The 27,038-nt window shown below is 43.7% G+C and overlaps 2 protein-coding genes, 1 long non-coding RNA gene and 1 pseudogene across 29 annotated transcripts; 2 read left to right on the top strand and 2 right to left on the bottom strand.

Moving 5' to 3' along the window:
- Nucleotides 1–1,729: 1,729 nt before the first annotated feature.
- On the top strand, nucleotides 1,730–10,461 carry LOC109766198 (uncharacterized). 27 transcript variants are annotated; one of them, XR_012184743.1, is made up of 12 exons: nucleotides 1,735–2,392; nucleotides 2,697–3,074; nucleotides 3,222–3,291; nucleotides 3,394–3,649; nucleotides 4,575–4,969; nucleotides 5,200–5,580; nucleotides 6,196–8,207; nucleotides 8,631–8,692; nucleotides 8,815–8,910; nucleotides 9,013–9,089; nucleotides 9,203–9,283; nucleotides 10,136–10,461. It is a non-coding gene; the product is annotated as an uncharacterized lncRNA (long non-coding RNA). The 27 variants fall into 27 exon arrangements; XR_012184742.1 differs by having other exon boundaries at nucleotides 4,553–4,969; nucleotides 8,645–8,692; XR_012184741.1 differs by having other exon boundaries at nucleotides 4,553–4,969.
- Nucleotides 10,462–13,103: 2,642 nt separating this feature from the next.
- LOC109766196 (CST complex subunit CTC1) lies at nucleotides 13,104–21,463 on the top strand. The gene is made up of 16 exons (XM_073500309.1): nucleotides 13,104–14,184; nucleotides 14,291–14,409; nucleotides 14,483–14,557; nucleotides 14,664–14,739; nucleotides 14,834–14,896; nucleotides 15,198–15,275; nucleotides 15,367–15,567; nucleotides 16,279–16,383; nucleotides 17,118–17,378; nucleotides 17,491–17,814; nucleotides 17,899–18,501; nucleotides 18,571–18,662; nucleotides 19,617–19,816; nucleotides 19,992–20,105; nucleotides 20,242–20,570; nucleotides 20,884–21,463. The coding sequence occupies exons 1-16, from the start codon at nucleotides 13,144–13,146 to the stop codon at nucleotides 21,049–21,051; spliced, it is 3,849 nt and encodes a 1,282-aa protein (XP_073356410.1). The 5' UTR covers nucleotides 13,104–13,143; the 3' UTR covers nucleotides 21,052–21,463.
- Nucleotides 21,464–23,025: 1,562 nt separating this feature from the next.
- LOC120965607 (U6 spliceosomal RNA) lies at nucleotides 23,026–23,108 on the bottom strand (annotated as a pseudogene).
- A 55-nt stretch (nucleotides 23,109–23,163) lies between these two features.
- LOC109766195 (RING-H2 finger protein ATL48) lies at nucleotides 23,164–26,531 on the bottom strand. The gene is made up of 2 exons (XM_020324968.4): nucleotides 26,282–26,531; nucleotides 23,164–23,545 (listed from the first exon to the last, which is right to left on the bottom strand). The coding sequence occupies exons 1-2, from the start codon at nucleotides 26,397–26,399 to the stop codon at nucleotides 23,358–23,360; spliced, it is 306 nt and encodes a 101-aa protein (XP_020180557.1). The 5' UTR covers nucleotides 26,400–26,531; the 3' UTR covers nucleotides 23,164–23,357.
- Between the last annotated feature and the right edge of the window lie 507 nt (nucleotides 26,532–27,038).

Raw genomic sequence — 27,038 nt, 5'->3', positions numbered from 1 at the left:
CCGAGATTCGATCGTCGGTATCATCATACCTAGTTCAATCTCGTTACCGGCAAGTCTCTTTACTCGTTCCGTAATACTTCATCCCGCAACTAACTCATTAGTCACATTGCTTGCAAGCCTTATAGTGATGAGCATTACCGAGAGGGCCCAGAGATACCTCTCCGAAACACGGAGTGACAAATCCTAATCTCGATCTATGCCAACCCAACAAATACCTTCGGAGACACCTGTAGAGCATCTTTATAATCACCCATTTACATTGTGATGTTTGATAGCACACAAAGTGTTCCTCCGGTATTCGGGAGTTGCATAATCTCATAGTCTGAGGAACATGTATAAGTCATGAAGAAAGCAGTAGTAATGAAACTGTAACGATCATAATGCTAAACTAACAAATGGGTCTTGTCCATCACATCATTCTCCTAATGATGTGATCCCGTTCATCAAATGACAACACATGTCTATGGTTAGGAAACATAATCATCTTTGATAAACGAGCTAGTCAAGTAGAGGCATACTAGGGACATTTATGTTTTGTCTATGTATTCACACATGTACTAAGTTTCCGGTTAATACAATTCTAGCATGAATAATAAACATTTATCATGAAATAAGGAAATAAATAATAACTTTATTATTGCCTCTAGGGCATATTTCCTTCACCGGAAACTCGCCTCGACGGCCTGTCCTAGGCCGTCCATGTGTTAGCGGCAGCGACAGCATTGCAGGCCCAATGGCCTGGAAAAGGGCCTTGGTGCGCTCGTCCCATGATGGTGGCGGTGGGGGCAGGTGCGCGGTCCCAAATCTGCCGCTTTCTTTCAACGTCCTTCTTCCGACCCTTGTCCATGGCCACATCATATAAGTCAGAAAAAGGGGGCAGGGAATCCGGCTGCTTATGCTCACCCTTAACCCCAAAACAGATGTTGAATGTGTGCTCCTTCCGCTGCTGTATTGGCGAGGAAGTGATGGATTGGAGGCGTGCGAGAGGGGGTTGGGAGGCATCGGAGAGGAGAATGGATAAGGAAGAAATGGGAGTGTGCCGATCTTTTATAGGTCATCACAGGTGTCATTAAGGGGGTAGCTGGGGAGGCGGGAGCCTGCTCACACACCTCCTAACCTCACAAGCAAGCCAGGAGATGATGTCGCATGACGACCATCCAACGGACCGCCACGGGAATCCGAGGGAGCGCCCTCACCATTTAATGCCCAGGTGATTAACTCTCACACCTCCACGGTGGTGCATGTGTGGGAGGTCCCGCTACTTCAAACCCCGCATGAGCGGCAAGTGGAAGGAGAGGGGACCAGCGTGCTCGCTGGTGGAGATCAGGGATGGGAGTTGGTCACTGCCTGTCACCCGAGAGAGGAGACAGGGCGAAAACGATTTCTAACGCTTCTTTATGCTTGGCATCAAAGTTGCTTAACATACTTGAACTACCCTGTGGTTGGATGATTAGGAGGACAGTGATATCTCCAACCCAGTAAAGTCCAAGTCCTAGTCTTGACACTGGTACTCGCATTTTTCTGGATTTATTTCAGACCTTCCAGCGATGTGCGTTTAGTGAAGTTCCCGTTGACTACGAAGCCGTCTGTGGCGACTTTATCTCTACTCCTAATGTCTCAGTTGGTAGTCTGCGTTCCGGGTTTATTTTCGTCCCACCTATCATGGTTTTTTTTCGTCACGGTTTTTTCGCTGGTTTTATTTCATCCCACCTTGCACCCCGCTCCCCCTGGTTTATTTTCCACCGGTTTTCTGCTCTCCCTCCCGAAACCCCCCCGAGCCGCTCCCGTCTCTCCCATCGCGCAAACAACTCTAGGGTTCCTTGAGCCGCCGCCGCACCGGAGCTCCTCGACCAGCCCCACCTCATGCCGCTCCACCCATTGCTTCTCCCTCCGCCCGCGCCGCTCTCTTCCCCGCCGGCGCTGCCCACCACGAGTGGGGAGGCCCCAGATCGTCTCGAGCAAGTCAGCGGGGCGGTGGCCAGATCCACCACGGCAACATCTCGTCCAGATGGGCCGCGCCGGGAGAGGTAGATCGAGGCGGCGGGCACCGTGTGCGTCTTGTCTCTTGGGACGCCGCTCCGACCCGATCCGGCGAGGAGGCAGCCTCCGTCTGCGGCAACGAGGGCGGCGGCCGGCTGCGCGAGAGGTCGATCTGATTGTGCCTCCATGACGGCATCATGATGCCCACCGCCGACGGCGCTGCGTCGCGACCAAAGGGGCACCCGGCCATGGCCGGGGACTCACTGCAGTTGAAGCACGCCATCTCGCCACCATGTATGTTGTGTGTTCTTGTGCTGCAGGTCCTTGGGGTTGGGTGTTCTTGTCGCCACCATGTTCATGCAGGCACAAATTGGACTGAGAAATGCTAACAGAGGAGGAGAAGACCATGCAAGTACGTATGTGCCAAAATTGATAGATTTAACTCTAGGTATTGCATTATTTTGCTGCAGTGTAGTAGTATTCTTTAAAGAATTTGTAGGAGATAGCAAAAGGACTAGATGAAGGATCCATTGATTTAAAAACATGTGGAAAGCATTCAGTTTAGTAAATATTGTATATACCCTTCCCCTGAAAAGTTTGACGTTGTTACTTGGGAAAAAGGAAAATGCCCACAAATTACTTTTTAGTTATGCAAAGTTTAAACTTCAGTCATGCTTTATTGGTCGTTTTCCCCAATAAATATCTACCAACTGCAGGTCCTTGGGGTTGGGTGCGGCAACTCGCGGCTCGAAGACAATCTTTTGTGGTGGGGCGTCGCTGCCGCCGGCGGCACCTGCATAGACCGTCTCGCTGGGAACGAAGAGATGCTCCCCTGATTTGGAGCTGTAGAAAGGAGGTGGTTGCAGACACAAAGTGGGGACACACAACTCCCAGTCATAATATTCTTTATCTTGGCTCGTTGTTTGGGGATGGACGCATCAATCTGATCGCGCTCTCCTCCATGCCAAACGGATCCTTGGTTCGGAGGTGCGCGGTGCCGACGATGACAACCTTTCTATCGACGCAAGGGCAGCAGGAGCTCATGACGCTGTTGATGCCACCACCATGCACAGGGTTGATGCAAGGTGGGACAAGTATGTATACCAGGCAAAGTACTCAATCGGTTTGGCATTTAGCTTTTTGATTCTGTTTTTAGTGAGCTTTTTGATTCGGATAATTTGTTTACCTGATGCCTTCACTCCAGGTAATCTGTCTGTCTGACATTTTGCTTTTTGATTCAGTGCGATCACTAATGGGGAGAACATAAAACTTCAATTGAGGGCACTGTGATTCTCTAGCTACATGTATCATGTAAGTGACGTCTTTCCATGAATCTTCTATTCATTATATAACCTCTCAGGCCCTTAGAAAAGTATCTCTGTTAACTCGATTTCTTTCTGCTGATTCTTATAGAGCTTCTGCAGGAGGGCGTCACCTGCGGCATCACTTGCATCGACCTCTCACCGATCACCGTCCCGAGGATGCACGACAGACTGGCGGAGCAGGGCACCAGTGATTGTTTCACCAATTTGCTCGACTCATTGTTCCCTTCCTCTGTCCACGCAACGTTGCCCATTGTTGCTAAGTTGTTAATTCATCAGGCCCATTATTGCGGCTACATAGTCTGTTCATCTTGCCTGCCTTCTTAGGAGAAACCAATTTACTGAAGGTAACTATTCTTTATTTACATTTTATTTGTCTCTTCCTGCTACTTGTACAATTTGCGTCGGAAATATTCTGACTACTTGCATGAATTTAGACCCTACTTGCACAGTTGCTTGCATTTTGTGTTGAGAAACATCTGCTACTTAAATGTACATAATACTTGCAAGTTTTATTTGTTGACTATGCCATGATAGCTTTAGGCCTTTAGTTGTACAAAACTGCCAAAGAAGGTGACAACCACCTGCAGCTCAATCCTTGTTTAACTCGACAGACAAGCTAAAGTAAATGCGGAGCCAAGATAAATTGTTGTAAGCCTTTTACTGACTAGGAACGAGGGGTTGTAGGAAGGAACACTGCACTATGAGTATGCCCTTTGTTAGCTCTTTACCCTTTTCTGTAACACTAGCCTATAGAAGGATGAATGGTGTCAAGCTCCGGGCAACAAGTAGGATTATCTCAGTAGTACAGTCAGCACCACTATCTGAGATTGCACATTTACGACCATGGTGGCACACAGAAAAGGAAGCTTGGTCTGAAACAAATTGCCAAATGCTAGGATCAACATTTCTTTTCTAGAGCATCTCCTTTTCGGGAAAGTTGTTGTCGAGAACTCAGTTGCGTGTTCCTTTATTTTCAAGAAACTCTATATAGACCTTGATAGCTTGAATATAATGTTTTAGTATGGTGTATTTGTAAGGTACAATCCATTCATAATTATTGGTAGTAACATGTGTGTATGTGTATATTTAAACGTACTGTCGCTAGATCAAAATTTGGACATACATAGATAGCTCCAGATGTAGCCTAAATGTTTTTTTACTCCCCATATAATCACTGTTGTGAATCCTTGTGCGGTTGTGCCTAGATATATCTAAATGCATCTGCTGCTATATCTCTCAATACTCAGGGCCTGTTCTGATCTCCTCCAGCTTCTATCTTCTCAAAATTCTCGAGTGAAGCAGTCCCGAACGATTTAGCTCGTAGAAGCTGGAAACGAGAAGCTGAGCGATCCCATAGTGCAAAAAAGAGAAGCAACGAAAGCCCAGCTCCACAATACGAAGAAGTGAGGAGTTCCTACTAATTACAAGAGGATGCCACCGCGAAGTGCAAAAAACGATTCGCGAAACAGCTCCCAGCCGCTGGTGGGATGCTCGCCTCGCTCGTATCCTGTGCGAGCGCACGTGGCCAGTACTCCTCCACACAACGATACAAGGTGGGCTGCCTCCATCCGGCCCAAACTGGCACCCAACAGAGCAATAGGCTCTCAGCTGGGCCAAATCGTGGAGAGAAGCTACGAGCACTGCCGAACGAATGGAATCGCCAGGTGAAGTTCGAAGCAAGCTCCAGAAGCTATTTTGTAGAGTTTGAGAAGCTCAGAGAGGTTCAGAGCAGGCCCTCAATAGCACGGTTTCATGGCGAATCAGTGCCACTGTTATGTGTGTTGATGTTTGAACCGAACCAGCGATTTGTTAGAACTTATATTGTTTCTTGTATAGGATGTCAGCTTTCCAAATCATAAGAATATTTGCTTTGCTTTGTTTTTTATATTTGCAGGGTGGCAATTCCGAAGTTATTGCCTTTCTACTTCAAACTGAAATAATTCCTCTTTGTCTTTAATATGGAGATGGGCACTGAACTTTAAAAAACAGTATGAACTCAACCCCTTCTATAAATCAAATATTTCATTTGCGGGGACGACGTGGGGCTCATGTCGAGCACTTCACCTGCAATGGGTGTGGCCTTCTCCGTCTGCCAAACATGCTACAAGTACGAGCACCATGAGGGAACTGCCTGGAGTGCAAGACCCGCCACAAGCTCCTCAAGGGTCAGTCAGCCTCCACCCACGGCCGAAGGCACTTGCAGATGTGAAGAATATCCATGTCCGATTACATCGCCAGAAAGCAAAAACCATGAGAGCCCACACTAATCATCAAGGTAAAAATTGTCCTGTAGACTTTTCTAATATTTCATTTGTATGTTGGTTTGGTAAACTTAGCATGCTGCGAGCTATTTTTAAGAAAGTTCAGTCATACCTGATGCTGCTATGAAAAATACATGTTAGGACTATTTACATGCCTATAATTAGGCCCACCAGTTTGGACGGCAAACAATTGCAGCTGCGAAGAATAGGATATCTTCTCGATCTCACGGATCAGCCCATCTGATCTTTTGTTTGATTGGGGTTGCGGTTTTGTTGGGCATATAAGTTTGTGCTGGGTATATGATCATATTTTTGCTGGCACTGATGTATGGCCTTCCTTATGGTTATTTTTTATAAAAATAAATTGTGTCAGTTTTGCCGTCGATGATAGTAATAGTATCAAGTTCATATTGTAAAATAACTGATATGAAATACTACCCTCGGTTTAGATCTATTTCATGAAGGTCTCATATTAACACCTATGAGTGGGAGTTTCATAATATAGAGTTACTTATAAGATTGGATACTATTCTTTGATCTGAAAATATCTATTGCCGATAAGAACGTATTTCACATAATAAATTGCTGGTTCATGCTGGAGCTTGAAATGTATTCCTTTTTTTCTGTAGGGATTTTTGAAACGAGCAGAAGATTAGTAACTTCTACGACATCAAAGATCTGACCTTTTAGAGTATGCACCATATTGATTTACTTATTGATTTATTCACATTATATCAGATTTGTCTTGAACGTGATACTTTATTGACTGTACTGGACACGGGAAGTTAACTGTTTTAATTATATAGGATTAGTCTGCACCAATTGCTGCATAAGTTCTCCTTGATACCAATTTACATACTTGTGCTAATAGGCCTTTGGTCAGTTTGCAACTGGTATTTTAGACATGTACGAGTATTCTCATGGTATTTCTATATGTTTTAATTAGTACCAGATGGAATTTGCGAATTAGTCTTACAAAGAGAAGAGAAAAGGAAACATTATTCACGAGTTTGCAGGAATATGGAAACTCAAGGTAGTCTGTTAGCATAAGTAAAAAATGTTTTTCATTTTATTTCTTGGTTCGACCAAATTATATTTTATCCGAACGTATGGATGATCGACACAATGGACGTACGTAGTTTCTGGTTAGCACTACTCGGATAACAATTATGCCTACTATTACCATTTTTGTGCATTGTTTGGTCTTATGCATTTTAGTTAAATACATCCTTTGTGACAAATAATGATTTTTGAGCATACTATCTTCTTTTCATGTGGGGAGATCGCTGATAGAAAAGAAAATTGTGTTTCTGATATGTTATGCTTATTTCTAAGTGCTTCCAATTTCGAACTACTAGGTATGCAGCATTAGATGAACAACTACCTCTTTATTTGCTTGAGGATGATTTGATTGTGCAATTAAGACTACATAATTTCACTTTTCATTTATATTTGTTGGTGAGGGCGAGCTGCGGCGGCATGGCGCGCTGGTGCGCGTGACCGCGGGTTCGGCCAGGGTGCGAGCCGATCTGGCATGTGCGCTGGCGAAGTAAGGCGTAGAGGTGCTCCGGCCGGCTGGGTGCGTTGGTCCGTGGCGGAGGTGCGAGGTGGGCGTGGATCTGGCGCCTAGCATGTGCGAGGGAGGACATATGGGCGTTGTGCGTTTCTTCGCGGCGGGAGGTGTGACTGTGCTGCTCTGCAGATTGATGATGTTGTTCTCCTGGTTTCGTGGATCTGCAGCGGGGTAGCCGATGGTTGCGGCGCCAGAGAATGCTGGGGCAGCGGCCTCGGGCTGATGGCTGCTATGGCAGGGGCTGCTGCACCGGCTCAGGATGGTGGATTTGGAGCGATGCACTCAGATCTGACCCTGGCAACCGCGTTGTTTCTATGTCGCATGAGTTGCTGCAGCTGGTCGTCGCGTGAGGGCTATGCCGGCTGACGGCAGGGGGGTTCCCTACACAATGTGCTTGGCTCTGATGGTCTGGGTATCGTTGCGTGACCAGATTTGCAAGCAAGCTCATTGATAGGAGATCAGGGACTCGGGCGAAAGCTCCGTGACCTTCTTAGAGGCATAGTCGTAGACATCTTCCTATCCTTTCATGTGCTTGGGTTCTCCGGGTGAGAACCTAAACTCCAGTTTTCTGGAGTGGGTGGCGGCGGCGTTTACGTCGTAACCATCTTCAGAGGCGTTGCCTTGGAGGGCCAGCCTTTGGATGCCGTGTGGGGCTCTTTCGTTTTCAAGGGCGGTGTATGTCGGGGCTGCGGCTCTGGGATCTTCTATTAAGTGTCGAGGCTGCGGCCTCGGGCAGTACTGCGACGACAGCTCCAAGAGGTAGGGCTGCTTGTCGGCATGGCTTGGGCGAGGACCTTGAAGTGCGGAAGCAGCAAGGTTGTCAGCTCCGTCAATGCGCCCCAGTCGGGACTGTTGGACGACATGTTGGGGCAGCGGCCCAGGATGTTGTGGTGCAGCGTTCGTGGTCTATGTGCGGTTGGCCTGAGCAGCGTGAGCTGCGGGTATTTGTATCGTTCGGCGTAGTGCCGGCCAGGTTGTCGCTCATCCAGGTTGCCGACCGGGAAGAGGTGTAGTGCCGGCCAAGACGAGAACAAGGGGAAGCTGCTTGGTTGTCTGTGTTCATCAAAGGTGCTCTCTCTTTTCCATCTTTCTTTTTATTTACTTAATCCTAGATGGGTGACTACTAATTTCCATGTCTACTGGGAGGAAGAAGGTTGGCGGACATATCTTTGTGACTATGTCATTCACGTGCTTTGTTTCAACTCATAAAGTGGATCCTTTTTAAGCTATATCAAATCATAAGACATAATTTTCAGTTGATTTTTTTCTTCTAATTCCCAGTTTATTGCTTCACATAGACTATTACATATTTATGCTAGCCAATTCGAAGCTTTGTCCCAAGGGCAAGCATACCGTTGAAAAAATAAATACATGTACGACAGATCAGCCAGCAACTTATTGATCTGTGATTCTTTGAAATTTGATGCTTATAACTGTTTATAAGTCAGTATTGTTCAAAGCCAAAGATAAGTAACAATCTATTTGGTTAAGTTGAACACTTTCAGATCAGGAGTAGTAGAAATTCTTAAGGGCATTGGGATATTGAACTGCAGGTACTAATGCATGTGTAGTTCATGTCAATCCATCCTATTATTTCATCCTTGTAGGCATACTGCTCATCTCCTTTTAATACTAATTCTCTTAATTCTTTTCTGATTTTTGTGGAGTTGTGCAGATAGCTTTGGCAGGTTTGTTAGGCTAATATAAAGTAGGGACCTTTGCTACATAATGATACAAAGATGATACCGAAGTTTGTTTTGCAACTAGCAAGGTATTTTGTTTACAAGCTGATTGTCAACTTTCTTAGAAAGATACATGGTTGTTGTGTCCTTCAGACAATATTAAACTTTTGCTATGATATTTCCTTATGCAGTTTCAAGGTCACATGGATGCTGACAGCTCTCAGGTGTATGGCCTATTTGTTGCTGGGTATTGTTGCCTTTCTTCCTGGTATGCCAATGTATATTGCTTCAGTTTTCATATTGAGATTGATACAAAATCTAGGCTCCGAAGTGCAGATTGAGAAGAGGTATGCTTATTGTTGCCTTTCTTCATGATACCAGGTTTATACAGCGGAGGATCCTGAGTTGATGCATATATTGGCTCAAAAAGTAACTAGGTTCTGAAGTGCAGATTGACAAGAGGTATGCTTACTGTTGTCTGTGTCAGTCTATCTACTCGATCACCTTCATATCAACAAGTACATTGGAGTTTATCTCAGTGCATCAGAATTGTTTCTTTCATGCAGAGTTTCTGCTGCTATTTGTTAAATCTTAAAGAAACGTCTGTTCCTGAGGTTTACAAGTCCCCTTGTTCAAATATGAAAATGATTTATTTGCAAACTTCAATGCAAAATAGTTAGTCAGTCTCGAACAACTGCATCTATATATACTTTCTAGCTATGCTATTGATGCCACATCCAGATTACACTTTTCTTCTCTTTTTCTTTTCTTGGGAGTAGAAAGGTCTCACTCAAGGATCGAGCAAATGCAGTTCTAATGCTTGTGTCGTCTAATTCAAAGCATGATGACTTTAAATGTTCATGAAATATTTCTCCTCTTAAATCTAAAAAACTAATATACATAGAAGCATGAAAATTAGATTTACTGGATTTATTGGATTCTATTTGTTGCATAATTTATTGCATATTTGACATAACGATGCCAATCTATTATATACAGTATCTTTGAACTAGGTTAGAAGTTGGCATTTCTATCATGCGAGCTTCAGAGAAGGATTAATCTGATTGTCCTTTGATGTTCTAGAGTTTAGTTTGTTGGTTGCTTCAGTTACGGTGGTGTTATTTGGAATAATAATGTCTTCAGGTGCTTGTAACACCGGTAAAATGGTGGAATTCTAGCAGTCATTAGTTTCAGTTTGTGTATAAGAAATACCATCAACCTATTATTAGTGAGCTTTGTATTGTTTTTCTCCGTGTTTACACCTCTCTTGCTCCAAGCCTGGTGATTCAATTCTAACAGAGGAGCTTGCTACAGCCATCCAGGGGGCCAGGGCGATTAGATGCCCATCACTCACGGCGGCAAGAAGTTCCGTGTCGAGTTGATGAACCAGCACCAGCTGGGAGCCCGGATGAAGAAGGTTGTCCCCGCGGAGAAAAAGGAGAAGTGATGAGATGTTTTTGACAGCTAATGGATGATGTTATCTTAGTCTGTGAATTTTTGTTTTGGTCGATTTAGAAACCTTGTTTGATGTCTGAAGATCCCTTTTTGCCCACTGTTCAAACCATCTCTTCATTTTTGTGTAAATGGTAACAATACACTTCAAACAATTAAGTTGTCATCCCAAAAAATATTTTGTAAAAGGATGTACTTATCGCCTCAATAATCCTTAATCGTCACGTAGATTTCATTTTCATTTAATTATTTTTGAGAATAGCGTAGATAGTTTTCTTTAAAATTACAAATATTTGATATAGTGTATGTTAATTGAGACATGCGTTGCACGTGTTCCTTAATGCATCAATCATTTTCAATTAGGACGGGAGTCTGAAAAATGTTGTAAGGTTATCGCCATTTTTTTTTAACTACAGAAGTCTGAAGATTAGAAGCATGATCTTTTGTTTTTCATGTTGCTCTACCTCTGTAGTGTCAAATCGTAGGAACTTTTATCACATATGCTAATTTATCCTTGATGGCAAATAATCCGAACAAAATATTTGGAAGTAATGGAGGCCTAGCCAGAGTAAGGGGGAAAATTGTGGGAGTGGACGCACATCATGTAGGCGAGACGGCAGAGTTTGTGGTCGTACTGGCCATGAGTGGGCATAAACGAGTTTACACTAATTACTTTACATTAATGTTGTTGTTTGCAGACTTGAAAGGAGAAAATATTGGCAAAAAGTCCCTCAAAATTCATAGTGTGGGTGTAGAAGGTTTGGGGATTTTGAGCCGGATGGGCCATTGATGGTTGCGGTTAGCTTGGATAGGAAAGGTAGAGATAGTAAGTGAAGAGGAGCAGGAGAACGAAGACGAAGAAGAATAGTGGTTTATAGGTAGAAAAAAATTAAGAATGTTGCTTAATGTGCATGAGGATCCAAACAATGTAAATTTGACACGATTAAAGTTGACTCATGTCGAGCCTCAGGGTGGTGGTGGAGCGGAGCAGTCATGGTGGATGGTTGGCTGCGGCCGCCGTGTAGTTGTGGAGCAGGTCCTGGGAGAGAGGTGGTCGGTGAGCCCGTGCCGGAAGAAAAGTGCCGGCGGTAGGCAAGGTAGGGTGGATGGTGACCATCACGCTGTTTTCGAGTGAGCAAGGCGTCCGCCATCGCGTAGGCAAAGAAGTCGAAGCCTGGGTCAAGGTTGGCCACTGTGGTTGGCGTGAAAGTTGACGGACTCGAAGGCTGGTGAGGAAGACATTTTTATTATAATTGCTCAAATATCGTGCGAATGAAACTAAAGACAACATTTCTGATATTGTGCAAGAATTTGTTGAACGCATCAAATAGATATTAATTTATAACAAATTTTTAGTTCGATCATCGCTCTATATGTATGCATTGTCAAATTGCCTTTTGTTAACAATTTACAATGTAAGTGAAGTGGACTTAAATTATTACTCGATTATACCTGTGCTATCTTTTTTTACATGTGAAATATAACATGCATTATGTTTACATAATTTCAGCAAAATATTTCAAAAGCCCGTGGCAACGCACGGGCATTATACTAGTCAATCTTAATTAAGGTGGTGTGCTAGCTCAGTCTTTTAGAGGTGCTTGTAGAGGTAGGGTATACGTGCGTGTGTAATAGGATAAGTGTATGTACGAGCGTCTATACGGGACCTCCTATGTGCTGCTTGCAGGTGCGCACAGGAGACGGGTCACCTGGGCCGGCCCATTCGCTGCCCTTGGCAACGCACGGGCATTATACTAGTCAATCTTAATTAAGGTGGTGTGCTAACTCAGTCTTTTAGAGGTGCTTGTAGAGGTAGGGTATACGTGCGTGTGTAATAGGATAAGTGTATGTACGAGCGTCTATACGGGACCTCCTATGTGCTGCTTGCAGTGCGCACAGGAGACGGGTCACCTGGGCCGGCCCATTCGCTGCCCTTGGCGGAATGAAAAATCGCAAAAAGGGGCGCGCTATGTAGGAATCGAACTCGCCACACTTCTATAGATGCCTGCGATGCGCAAACCACTACGACGCGCATGCTACTACGTAAGAATTGCAGCGCGACACTTAAAGAACAATAGGCAGCCATGAAAATAAAACAAGTTCGCCAAATTCTATAAAAATGAAATTTGTGGGCAACAGATCGAACTCTTCTCCTCACGCCAGGGAAGCCAGTCCATAGCCACTATGGTAATTCCCATACATTTTTTAATTTATGACAAAATTTAAACATGTGAACATTTTTTAAAATTTCTGATTTTCTTTTAAATGTGAACTTTTTCCGAAACAAATAGTTTTTGGTGTGTGAGCATAATTTAAAAAGGTGAACATTTTTTGGATTATCAAACATTTTTTGAAACGAGCGAACAAATTTTGAAATTTATGAACAAAATTTGAAAACAGAAACATTTTTTGAAACGAGAGAACATTTTTTGAAAATTCTGGACACTTTTTGAAAAGGAAAATAAATTTTCAAAAAAGAAAAAGAAAAAGAAAAAGAAACAGAAACAAAAAAACGAAAAATAAAAAATAAAAAAATAATAGAAAGCCAGGAAAACCAGAAAGAATCAAAACAAGAAAAATCCCGGTTTAGGGAACCTTCTAGAAGGTTCCAAAACCGTTTGGACGGATTGTGTATATCTGGAGTGGGCCGGCCCATGTTTTCCCGTCTATACTGGTTAAAAAGGTTATTTTTTTTAGAAAAAAAGTTGCTTTTAACACGGTGAAACGCGAGGCCCAGGTCATTTGACCAGTCAACCCACGATCAAGTGGGCCGCACACCGCCACTCGACTCCTCGTTCTCGGTTTCACTTCCCGCCTACTCATCTTCCCTCCTTTCCAAACCCACATCCCCTCCAGTCCAATCCCTAACCATGGAGCCGCCGCCGGAGCCATCCACCCCTCGCCGGCTCGCCGTCGCCGACCTCCTCCGCCTCCGCCGCCCCACCACTGGTGCATCCTCCCTCATTTCCCCCTCCCCCTCTCATTCCCCCGCCGCCTCCACCTCACAGCCCCGCAAAAAGCCTAAGCTCTCCGCCGCGAATCCTGCCCCTACCACCGCCCCCTTCGCGCCAATCCCACACCCCGTCCTCCTTGCCGGCACCCTCTCCCTCCCTTCCTCCGCCGCGGACTGCCGCAACCACTGCCTGTCCCTCTCCGACCCTTCATCCGCCGCCTCTGTCTGCTGCTACCTCCTCGATTTCGACCCCGCCGCCATCGGTCGCGAGATCCTCGTTCTCGCCTGGAACTACCTTCCCTCCGTCCGCCAGCACGAAGCCGCCGTGCTCGAGGCAGTCCGATGGCGCCTGGCAGAGGCGCCCGGTCCGGTCCATGCCCCTGGCTTCCTGGCAGCGATCCCGCTTAATTCCGTGGACGCGGAGCCTGCTTTACCCACCCGCGGCCGCGTTTTTGGGATGGTGAGGTCGGTGAGCGTGGTATTCAGTGTGCCGCATGCCACACAGAAGAGTGACTTGGTCGGGTTTATAGCGGAGATGATGTGCTGTGGGTGCCGGCAGTGCAAGCTCTCACAGCCAGAATCTGACCGCGGTCACAAGTTTGAGATGGAGAAGTTTGTATACTTTGTGGATTTGGCAAGCAGGTGGCGGCCCGTGCTGGCGCGACTGATTGGCAGGCCGGTTTCTGTCACGGGCCTGAAGAAAAAAATGGTCTCCGTTGGGAAGAAGGGCTCGTACACCATGTTGGTGTCATCAACGGCAACAATGGTGTCATGGTGCCCATCCTATGTGGGCGTTCCACCATTGGATGAGTTGCCAGGGAAGTGCAGTGGAGTGTACACTGGGGTAGTCTCTGGAATCCACATGCAGGGTATGTTGGTTGAGCTGGATGAGACAGTGTGGCTGCTAATTGATGATAACCGGCTTGTGCCGTCACATTCTCTTCGAGTTGGTGCTGTTGTATGTTGCTAATTTGCAGTTTTGAACTTTCGTTTGCAATTTCTTCATTTTCTTTATTAAATAACTTTAAATGCCAGTGTGTGTGACTGTTCTGGTTCTTTTGTAGATTTCTGTGAAGAAATTCCGAGTGGTTCGTCTAAATTTTGCTTGGACGACAGTTGTTCTACTTGAAACATGCAGTAAAACTAGCATTACTATAAATGCTTTCTCTGTGGTGGACTCGAAGTAAGATGCAACTTTTGTCATATCAGTATCTTATGTTACTGGCATCACTCAACAGTTTTTGCTGTTGGTGCAGATGTCATACAAGGTCAGAGAATAATGGTCTTTTGTGCAAGTCTGTTAACTTTTTGGAGCTGCCCGGTAAATTTTGGTATGAATTTATGATAGTTCTACTTCTGCATGATATGTTTACCATGATTGAGAAGGGGCATATTTGTTCTTATGGTATGGTCATCTTTTGTTCCATCATTTTCCAGGATGTTACTTCTGACATCATGCTTTAGACAGAAATTCAAGTTAGATTCCAAGAAAGAGATCTGGGGGTCAAAAAATGTAACTTTGCTAACTGGAGTAAATAGCATATTGCCCCATTGCATTTCCTGCTAATTTATTTAACTTAATCTCTTGAACTGGAAGGTACCAACAGAAGCAAGGATTGGTTCACACCTATGCTGCTAAAGTTCCCTCTTCAAAGGATTTCAAACCTCAGGCAAGCTCATTAGTAGTACATGTGTTTCAAACAACGAGTAAATAAATGTAGTATTGCTCTGTTTTGCATGTACATAACAGCTGTTTGGTTCACAGTGTAAAGTAAACTAGTCCACCTTTCTTATTGCCTTTCAAAAGACACAATATATATTTGCTCTGCTAGCCTTTCAGTCTCATCATAATATTTCCCCCTGAAACATATATAAAGGATGTTTGTAGACTAAACGGTCTTTCGGGAACCCTTTCTCATTGTTTAAAATCTATTTTCCGTGTGGATTGCTTACCTGAATCTGGTTGTGCAGCATGATTTCCTTATGAAATTCTGCAATCATGATTGTGGCGGTTCAAGCACAGGATCAAAATTGGAAGCTTGTAAATTGGTAATAGTATCTCCTTTTATTGTACACAGTATGCACGAAACTAAAATTTGTTTTGGTTTTGTTTATTCACTTACCAATTATTTTTGGTTAGGCAATACCCTTTGCCAATTTTATCTGCAAGGTGGAATCATTGTGGATATCAATGATGCTCAGATTTTGGAATGACACGGAAGAGCTGGGCAAGAACCTGAGATCTAACCAGTTTCTATGTGGTGGGGTTTCCCATCCTGGTACCAGCAGAAGGATAATTTCAACTGGCGATCTGGGCCTTGTATTAGTGGGATGCATGAAGGTCACTTTTAAGAATTTATGGCATCTTCTTAAAAAATAATCATATCGTTTTTTATTCAGTCCATCTGTCATTGTAACGTACCAGAATTAAAATTCATGTCACCAATTGGAGGTGAAAACTCGCTTAATCAATTTATTTAGATAGATGAACACTCATATTTTGCATTTGTTGTGGCATCCTGGACTGTCCATGTATTATTGTTGGCAGATGGTTTTACTTTTGCCGGCTTATTATTGAATGTAATTTGCAGCAGACAAGTTTATAAACATATTATGTCAATTGATTTGAGGATACCATGTTGCCAAGTATCATTTTGTTTTTAGACTTTTGAAAGTATAAGGCTGGGAGATAGTAAATGTCTTTCAGTTTCAACTTCCCACAAGGCTTTCTGAAATAAAGATGTGGCTTTTAGATGGACTTTCTAGGTCTACAGTTTCGTCGTTTCTGCTTTCCTTTGCCCTAGGTTTGTTTTTGTTGCTGTTTTCCCTTTCCTTTTCTTTCTTTGGTTGCGTTGTAAGACCCACGTCATCTTGATGCTTTCTTCTAATACAAAATGACATGCACTTGGGGTCTTCTTTGAGGAAAAAAAAAGCTATTTATATTAATTGTACAAACTGCAGAAGTTAGTTGTGTAGATTACTTGGTTTCATGACCTAATGTTAAGATCTTGGATTTTGATGCACTTGCTGACCGTGTCTTTGATGCATACAGATGTCCTCACTGCCATTGAGGCTGCAGCTGGTTGATGACACAGGATGTATAGATGTTATTATACCTGATCTTCCGCCAAATGTTTACATGAATGGCATCTATGAGGTGATTGTCATAATTTACTGTATGACATTTCACAAAAAAGTGATGCATGCCGTGATTTAAGTCAGTTATCGGTTGGCTTCATCAAATCAACATTTATTGGTACTAACTTGAATGTCAGAACTAAGACCTCAGTACCTTACTGTTAAGAAATAGTACGACACATGTTATAGTATGAATAAAACTCTGTTCTGTTCAATTTTTTTATAATTCTTTTCTGTAATAGAATAACTCATATAAATACAACTTATGGGATTTTGCCTAGAAATCATGAAGCATCAACCTGCCTAATCAAGGTCAAGGGCTCAAGTCATTCAAGCTCTAGGAGTTTTTTTGGCACATATTTGTTGGTTTAACTTTCTGTACAGTGTCGCCAGTAAACTGAGATGAATAGTATGTACAGTTTGATGGGAAACTCATGTTCACAAGATTATATAATTTTATAAATTAGAAGTCTTGCATAGTATGGCAGAATAACTCATACTAAATTTCTCAGCAACTCATAGCATTTACAGTTGTTTGCTGTACTAACGTTTTTCACATTTATGTAAACTGAAATGAAAAAGTATAGTGGAAATGGTGCTACTGGTCTTCCTCCACAATTAGCATTTTGAGCTTGTTAGGCTTTTTTATATGTTCTGCTTTGTGCTAAATAAACTACATAGCTAATTTAACATTGTTCTCAACCATTTTATTGTGCTATATGTTCAGCATCTGATTATCCTATTGCCACCCAGATAAATGATTGCAAATTAGTCCTTGAAGGCCCAGTGGCATACCTAGATCATTATGGTGTCGCTGATCCACTATCCTGTAAGGCTGTGTTTCAGCAGCTCTCATACCGAAAAAGAGTGCATCATCTCAAGATCTACCTTATAGTCCACTGGAGTGAATTAAACCACATTGGCCCTCCCTCCCGAATTCCTTTGCAAACTAATAACTCCGCCAGGCTGTTCCACCTTCTGAAAGTGTCGCACATTTTCCCCTCAGTCAATAATGTGAGTAAACTTTTTTTGCATTCTGCTGATAATCTTGGCGTTTTTAGCATCATCATGCCCACAATTAGTGACTAACTGACTCTGTTCTCATTATGTCATTTTGCTATTGCAGTTTCAGCATAAGAACATGCCAGGGTCTGGCCTGTATGCTGAGGGTGTGATAGTGCCATACAATTTAAAATTTGCTGATCAAGATGCCGAGAGCTTTAAAATCGCAAGCACTCGTTCATGTTCTGATTCGAAAGTGTCTATGGAGAAACCATGTCACATTCCATGCTCCCTAAGCTTCAGAACTACCAGTCTTTCTGGCAATCTTGTGTCTAGCTATCCCTGTGGGTCAGATGGTACTGTTCTAATTGATACCGTTGGTGAAGAACGAGGTTGCCCATCAAGGATCTTATTGGAGTTCAAGGAGGGATGTTCGTTTAAGTACCAGGTATAGTTTTTATGATGAAGCTTGCTTTCAACATTTAACCTTAATATATAGCTCCAATTACTAAATTACCTGATGAAACAACAGTTTCTGCGGATTGGTGGCTACTATCTTCTCGAATGCCCCACTGATAGTTTAAGGTTTGCCATGAAAGGCTGTGGATGTTTCCAAGGTGGTAAAATTTCACTGGATTCTCAAGATAAAATTTGGAGCCTTGCCATTACCTTTAATGGCAATATAAACGTCAAGCAGGGTATCGTAGATCAGTCTATCGGGGTTTCTTCATTGCGGGTGGATGAGCCATTATCCAAAAATACCTTCCACAATGAGATAAAATTACTACAGTCGTGGTGGAATGACTTTTGTCAATATTCGGATTTTCATTTGAATTTTTATTGTGAAGCAGTGAGCGAAAAGATGAAAGTATATGACATCATGTGTTATGTATTGAATGGATTGGGCTCTTACTCAATTGAAGTTATTAGTGTCTCTTCATGCATTGAGATTATGATGCATAAAAAGTCTTTTGGTTCTTCTAACTTGCAAAGTCAAAAACTTGTTCAAGGAGATCTAATATCATTACATGGGAAAGTGGAAAATATCCATTCGCATGACTCTAAGGAGCGAAGACTTGTGCCTGGTAACGACAAGCGAAGTATATGTATCCATGTTGCTGATGATAATCAAATGGTAATTGACTAGGTTATAATTTTCAATTAGTGCTTAGTTTGGCATTCAATTTAATGGCATTCATTGCAGGTGCGTCTCTCTGGATACTTAAGCAAACATTGTTATCCCATTGGCATAGGACCAGGGGCAGCAGTGACATTCCACCGCGTCCTCTTGACACAGTGTGTTGTGCTCCTTTCATTACTGGTTTACCATTAAATTTTATATTTCATTATCATGTTGATAGTACTGATGGTTTGTACACATAATGTTAAATTGTCACTGGATCGTAAGAAATGCTGCAACATGCCTTGTGTCCTGCAAATTTGAAATGACATATTTTGAGCTTTCTAAATCTTACTCCCTCCGTTCCTAAATATAAGTCTTTGTGGAGATTCCACTATGGACTACATACGGAGCAAAATGAATGAATTTACACTCTAAAATGCATCTATATACATCCGTACGTGATTCATAGTGGAATCTCTACAAAGACTTATATTTAGGAACGGAGGGAGTATATATCATTTTCATGTTAAGTTAACTGTAAACAAAACGTCTTACGTAGAGTTATATCCATTGCTTGTATATTTGACGTTGGGACTTGGATGACAAAAAAGGGTCTCTGCATTTGCATGATTTCTACTAGAGGTTAAGCTGAGGATGTCCTTGATAGAGTGGTGTTGTGCTCTATTACCAGTAGAAAAGGATGCATCTTTTATTTGGTTTTTGGGAGGGTGGTCTTTAGGTAACCAATAATTTTACTTTTCATTATTTGTAAGGGAAGTAATCTGTGTAGAATGGGAAATGCTATATGCAGGAACTTGATATGCAGCTAATGTGAGGCCTGACCTCAATTTTAGTGTAAAAGACCTATTTAACGACAACTGCTAAAGTAATTTGGTACACTATTCTTCCAAACACATCAAGTTAATTTGTCAAGTCTCTTGTTAAATGTGATGAATTATAATTATAATTGTTAATTCATCTTGCTATTCCTGATAATAGATATGATGGCCTGTCCACATTGCGCTAAGTTGAAACCGAATCTTAAGAAATGTCGCAACCTACTTTGTGTCCTGCAAATTTAAAAAGACATCTTTTTGGCTGTCTAAATTTTTGTTTTCTGGCTACAGCCGTGAAGTACTTTTAACCCCAGTAACATACATTGAAGTTACATCCATTGGTCACATTGAAGTGAATAGAGAACGAGCCACTTCCCCACTCATGCCTGGTGGCTTAAAGGATGATTCACTGAGCACAGTTTCATTTTGTCTGCTCTCACACCACAAGCATTTTAAAGACTGTACGCCCATGCGATTCCACTGCAGGGTAGGTTATATTCTGCTTTTGTTTTGCCCATGTATAGGTCTCAGTTGCACCACCTCTTAACCGTTGTTGGGCGCATTGACGCTTGACAAACACTGAATGATTATAGTTCAGATATTGTTTGTGACATTCATGCTCAATCATTCTCGCACTTGACGTCTCATTTTTGTTAATACAGGTAGTTACTGTCCATTTCTTGGTGTTGGACAGTTGTTTAAATGATTCTCAAATTTCGGAATCAGTTAACCAGGGTAAAATACCAAAAGCAAAAGTTCCACTAGCTGGGTTTATTGTTGGTAAGAGGAGCAGGCCAACTCTAGTATTTCTGCAACAATATCATAAATTCAAATTTGTTATTTTATCCAAAGGGATGTTTTGCTTTTCTTTTATACATGAAGCATCATCTATATAACATGTCCTGCTTTTTAACAGATAATGGAACATCTTTGTGCTGTTGCTGGGCCGATGATGCAAGGGCTGAACTTTTGCTTAGGCTGCAGGAAATTGCCATTCTGGATGCTTCTGTTAATTTGAAGCGATCAAAAGATAGAAACAATGCAAAAATACAACGGACTCTTGGTTCTTGCCTAGAAAAAATGTTGAAGAAGCACAAAAAAGTTATTGTGAAGAACTATGGAGTTCCTCCCGACATCTCTTGTCGAGACTTGGAATTATTATCTGATGTTGGTAATGTCTTAAGTAGCCTGGAAGAGGAACTTTTGAAATTTATCGTCCTCAATGCCTGTCGGAATGGAACTCTGGTGAGTTCATGTTTCTTTTATCAAGTGAACATTAGAACTTTGGTTAAGCTTTCATCAGTTGCATATGTTATCTAGCAAACAAACTATATTATATATAGGCATAATGACATTGTACTTCTAGAATTGTTGTGCGCTATTATACTCTAGGAAGTGTGTATCCAGTCTGTTGGTTGTGACTTCTATATGCATCAATTAGTTCAGTCACGCCAGATGCTATTTGTTGCTCGGGTTGGTGTTGAACGAGGGAATCTATCATGACTCTTCTAGGATTGCTGGAATGAATGCCGTTTAATGAGTTTTAACACCTTTGCAGAATGTTATCGCATCAGCCCTTGATGCAAGTGCAATAAATGGATCAAATGTGGAGCTTCCTGATGTATATCCAGCGCACAACATGCAGAATTTCTGGGTTAATGAAATAGTTCAAGTGGATCCTTTGGAAGAGGCCCGGAGACTGTATGCCAGTTTGGAAAACAGATGAAGCACAAGTGAATCTTTGAGATACTCGGAGTCAACATAATAATTTGTGAAGAACGCATGAGCGGCGAGCAGTCCACTGGGTCAATACCCAGTTATATCTCCTGTATTTTGCCCATCAGGGTGGTGGCATCCAGTCTGGCGGTACATGTTATGGGCTGCATACTCCGTCTGCAGGTATACATGGAGAGCCACAGGTCATGCAAATTATAGACGATTCTTTCTGGTGGGAGGGCGACATATGACTGAACTGACAGATGGGTGGGTTATGTAAAGCTGATTCCATTCTTCAGGCTTGTGCATATATGTGGATCCCATGGGTAGGGTTTCTTTTTGCTGGTAGTCAAGTGTTTTGTATAGTCGGGATGGCAATTGCCAAATTATTATGGCAAATGAAGTGTTGTATTGTGGTGGCCTTTCAGCGAATTTCCTCGAGCTCGCCCCCCCGCGTCGCCCTCCCCGAGCAAGGCGATTGGGCCGGCTCCCCTCTCCTCCCCCTTCCCGCGAGTCGCCGCCCCCCCTCCCCCTCGCTGTTGCTGTCAGCAGGCGCGGCCGGGCGTTGCCCGTGCGGCGCCCCGCAGTTCGGCGGTGGCGGCCCCCCTTCTTCCCCCGTCGCTGGACCCCGGCTTGGGCGTGCGGTCCTGGCGGCGGAGCCCTTCGGCCGGTGGCGTTCCGGCGCGGATCTGGACGGCGGTGGTGCGGTGGCGTTGCCCCTTGGCGGCCGTGACAGCCCATGGCGGCGGCCAGCGGCGCCTGATCTGGGTCAGGGCGGGCCTGCTGGGGGGCTGCGATGGGTTGTTCTTCGGTGGTGCTGGCGAGCTCCTCGCAACAGGGACAGCGGCTGCTGTGCCGCGACTGCTGCAGCATGGCGGCGGAGCTTCACGGGCCCGTTCAGGGCTTGACCGGACATTTGGTCTGGTGTGCCTCTGCTGCTATGCCCGGTCTGCTACCGCCTAAGCCGGTGGAGGTTGTTCCCTCCCTTGTGGCTGCGGTGCTGCCGGTCCTTATCTACGGGTGTCTCGTTTGGGATCCGGACGGCCTCGCTTTGTTGGCCGTGGTGAGACGACGGCGGTGTCCTTGTGACTATGTTGGCGCATGTTGGTGGGTGGCGGGTGTGGTGGAGCCGAAGGCTGGTCCTGGGTGGTGGGTGCGAGGGGTCGGGAGAAATCCATCTCGGGTCTTGCCGGCACCAACGCGGTGACGCCTGCGGGCGCCGCCATCCTTCTTGAAGGGCGTCGGGTGACCCTCTACCCCCACCACCCTCCGTGTACCGGGACAAATCCTAGGATTCGTCCGGGCAGCAGCGTCGTCATCGTCGCATCCCTTCGTGAAAGTGGTGCTTGGTACACGGCAACTCGGTGGCTTTGGAGCGTGGTGGTTATCTTCGGTGGGCGCAGCCGTCGCGGGGTGCCGTAGCTTTTGTTGATCCGGCGTTGTTGGCATTTTTTCTCTTATTTTCTCTTGTATTTTTTTTGGGCGTGCTTGTGCTGTTAGCTCCAGCGTTGATCGGAATGTTGTATCGGGTGGTTGCTATATCTATATAGCGGGGCAAAAGCCTATTTCTTCAAATGAAGTGTTGTATAGTTGGATATTTGTTATGCTCATTGTTACCGTAACCTACACCCTTGCTCCGCACTGAAAAACTTAGCAAAAGTAGATGAAGCGTAGATGTGGTCTGCACCTTTTTAAGTTGAGGTGGGTGTACCATTTGGATGACGAAGCGCGACTGAAGGACTGTCTGTATTTTAATTCCTGTTTAACGGTGAATGCATTTCTTCCATTTTGCTGATATAACTGATACCAATGCATTGTTCATCATTATCTCCAATTTACTCATCAGCTCATTCCTAAGGGCTGGGTGCACCAAAGGAATTCCCACCGATGGCAAATCTAGTGACAATTTCCGTTGCACACCACCATGGTGAACAGAAAGAACACAGCAATGTCATCCCATCGTGTTCAGCTGCGGTGCATGAGGAAAATATTTGTGCGTGTCATCCTTGCATAGGGGACATGCTAATCTTATATCATTCCAGTTTTATCAGATGTCCCCTGAGGATCAAGAGAAAAACGCCTGACTGCAGAACACAACAAGTAACACACAACTGGGGCGGAGTCAACGAAGAAAAATATTTATTCTTAAGCCTGGAGATTGAGCCAAAATTACTTCTAGTTAGAAACCACATGCCAAGCGTGAATGACAATAGTTAATCCCCAGGACCGGGAGGCGATCGAACAGCAGAGCCCCAGGTGAAACTTAAGTACATAAGATATGCCATTCCGTACTCCACAACCACTATCCAGTCAAGTTCATGGGCTAGACCCTTTCTTGAACAGCTTGATTTGGTCACCATAGTAGTACGCGCTGCCGACCATCAGAGCAACCGTAACGCCTTGAGCAACCACACGGGCCCTCATCAGCTTCTGACCCAGCCGAGAATTCCCGTACCGGAAGCTGACCAGGCCAGCTGTCAGGACACCCGCAGTGACCAATGCACCTGAAATAAAAAGGCAGGGTCACACATCGAAGAACAAAAACAATGTGAGACTATCCATAGATGCATCAACACCCCTAGTAGTCTATCCCCACCCAAGTTTCCATTTGCTTTGGCATAAGTAGCACACATCAAAGGGCAAAAACAATGTTATACTCCCTCTGTTCCTACATATAAGACGATTTGGCACTTCAATTTAAACTGCCAAAACGTCTTACATTTAGAAACAGAGGCAGTACTTATTACTTAATGTTCAATAAAAAAAATCAACACTATGCACTCAGCACATACAGACAAACAATAAACATGATTGCAGGATCCAGAATATGCAGCTTCACATGAGTTTTTGAAATTTTGAATTAGATTTGAACAAAGCAAGACATGAAAAGATCAGAAGTGTTTCGGAAGCTATTAGGACTTGCTACTAATCATTTACAACAATACAGTTACACCTAGCTGACATATAATTACTACTCTATAATTTTGAGGTAAAGTAAAGCTTTATAACTTAACGGTGCCCGGGTAAATCACCCAAAACAAAAACAGCCACTTGTATATAATTAACAACCCCTTGAAGAAGCTTCAAGCTTCACATATAAGCCAAAGTAATCCTTAGACTGTCAGGCAGTTAGGCTCGTTAAATTTATAAGGACATCTCAGCTTCAAAGTGAATGACTGAGATGATGCTTAAGGAGTGTGATTTACAGGGTAATGCACATCCTCCTTTCTAATGCATAAGATACATTAGCACCCCTAGTAGTCTATCCCCACCCAAGTTTCCATTTGCTTTGGCATAAGTAGCACACATCAAAGGGCAAACATAAAGCAATGTTATACTTAATGTTCAATCGGAAAATCGACACCATTATGCACTCAGCATGTACATGCAAACAATAAACATGATTGCAGGATCCAGAATATGCAGCTTCACATAAGATTTTGAAATTTTGAATTAGATTTGAGCAAAGCAAGATATGAGAAGATCAGAAGTGTTTTGGAAGATATTACGGCTTGCTGCTAATCATTTACAACAATGCAGCTGACATATAATTATTATTCTATAATTAACAACCCCTTGAAGAAGCTTCAAGCTTCATATATAAGCCAAAGTAATCCTTATGACTGTCAGGCAGTTAGGCTTTGTTAAATTTATAAGGGCATCTCAGCTTCAAAGTGAATGCAGGATATGATGCTTAAGAGGAGTGTTGATTCACAGGGTAATGCATATCCTCCTTTCTAATGCATGATACCCCTTAAACATCTATTCTTTATTCCATAAGCACAGCATATCAACTGCATCTGTCCTACATTGACTGAAGTTCACATAGTCTATCTTTGGCACAGTGAGCTTGATTTTCCTTGACTATCCCACCTATCTCATTTCATTTCCACCAAATAGTTCAATGGTCACACCATTGCCTCTTTTTTGATACACCCTAGCAACAGTAGTAAGTGACGATATACTTCCACAGCTGCACACATTAAGAACATTAAATGTAGAAGCCAAGTTGCTTCTCCCCTGGCTCAGAAAAAAGAGGAACTTGAGAAGCCAACTTTAAAAGATCACAAACATATGAACCGTCCAAAAATCAAGGTCATGAGTCTCTTGGACATGTGCTGTGCTGATTTCTCAGCATTCTTGACGCACATCTGAAGTGAGCTAGTTCAGCTGAGCTGAACTCTCTGGGCTCAGCATATCTAGACTACTGCCTCACTGAGATAAGGGTAAACTACCCATGAGCCGTGCACAGCAATATGCTAGCACATTCGACCACAAAGTTCTGTACTAGAGAATGCAGTTCTGGTGTGTTGGTTGATTCAGTTCCTCCCTGCGTGTTGGAGCTGACCAAAAACGATTGTAATGCTGCGACTTAATCTATATAAGTGTCGTGTTCTAAAAAAAATATACAACACAAAGCAGCTGATACACACAATGCACATCTAGAATGACAAACTATGATTATCCTACTCTGTACATATACAACACTCCCATTAGCAGTCGGTGATTCATAGACAGCCACCAAGAACAAATTGTTATTTTTAAGTTAATCTGCTACACCAATACCGAAGTTACTCTAATACTCTAGTCTATATCTAATCCACCATAAATCTGAAGTGTGTGTGTTGCCCATGGAATGGGAAATGTGATAATTGCCCACGAATTCAAGTCAAACTCTTAAACATCACGGGATATTGCCCTCATGTTAATGAAATCCAAAGCTCCAACGGGTCACGAAAATAAAGGTTTCGACAGATAGCTACTGAAGCAGGATGTTGAGAGTATCATCCCAACTAGTTTCTATTTTCACCATCTCTTCACAGTTTCATAGAGCAGTTCACAGTTAATAACAAAAAACTGACCAGATATCATGATTTACAGAAGTCCTGTATATTACCAGCGCAGTTTAGCAAGACAGTCATCATTCAGTCTTACACGACATGGCACCATTTAATTCTTCACAGCTATTTTTTTATGAACCCCAAACTAGATTCTTCTTGACCCCAGTACCACTAAAATAGCACGCACGATCTTTGATAACACCAGCCATAGATTCGTCACTATCCATCCACGCGCAAAGATCCCAACAATCACTGTCCTAACATCGTAAAACAGGAACTCGAAATCTGGCCCGTGACTCCGCACCCAGAAAGTGACCCTGCCGAACCTACGACGAGGCGATCGATCGATCCACGATCCTGCCACTCTATAACATAGCGAGGGACGCGCGCGGGGCGTACCGATGGGGACGAAGGGGTTCTTGACGGGCTTCTTCCCCTCGAACGGGAACTCGTCCAGCTGCGGCATCGGCGGTGGCCGCGCGCTGCTTCCTGCGGCGGCGCCGGAGCCCTTCTCCATTCGCGTCGCCTGGGAGGAAAAGGGGGGAGGGGGGACGCTTTTCCGAACAGCGGTTTTGCAGGGAGGAGGAGGAGGCCGCCGGTGGGTTCCGCCGCTCTTTGGATGGTCAGGGGCGGTTGTAGGGCCGTCCGATTGGGATCCGAGGGTGCGGGTTCATTGGGGTTAGTCGGGGAAAGGGAAACGTGTATGTGGTGTCAGACGTGCCAACCGAGCTGGTGGAGCCCGGAGGGATTTGACCTTTCTCTTTTCTTTTCAGTTTTGGCTAATTCTCGTTTATCTCAGCTCTAGAAAAACTCAACCGTGGGGCTCCTTTTTTTTTAGATTGGATTCTTGGTCATTTTTCCTAAGTTGGTCATTTGTTTCGCATGATTCCCTTTGAAAATTTTCCTTAGGATTTTTTTTGCGGGAAAAGAATTGTATTACTCAATGATCAAGTTCTTACAATCATCATGAACAATTCTCAACACTTCCTCCGGGCCCGATCCAACCCAAGTAATAGTTGGGCCCTCAGTTCTAGCGAAACTAGCAAGTTTATCACTAGCTTTATTTTGACTACGAGGTACATGAGTAATACAAAACTTTCTAATACTCAACAGGTGCTTGATCTCACCCACCAAAGGGGCGTAAACTGAGCGGTCC

The sequence above is a fragment of the Aegilops tauschii genome, chromosome 5, assembly GCF_002575655.3.
Source record: "Aegilops tauschii subsp. strangulata cultivar AL8/78 chromosome 5, Aet v6.0, whole genome shotgun sequence".
NCBI classification, from domain to species: Eukaryota; Viridiplantae; Streptophyta; class Magnoliopsida; order Poales; family Poaceae; genus Aegilops; species Aegilops tauschii.
The sequence above is the reverse complement of the archived record's forward strand: the minus strand, read 5'-3'. Positions and strand labels throughout refer to the sequence as shown.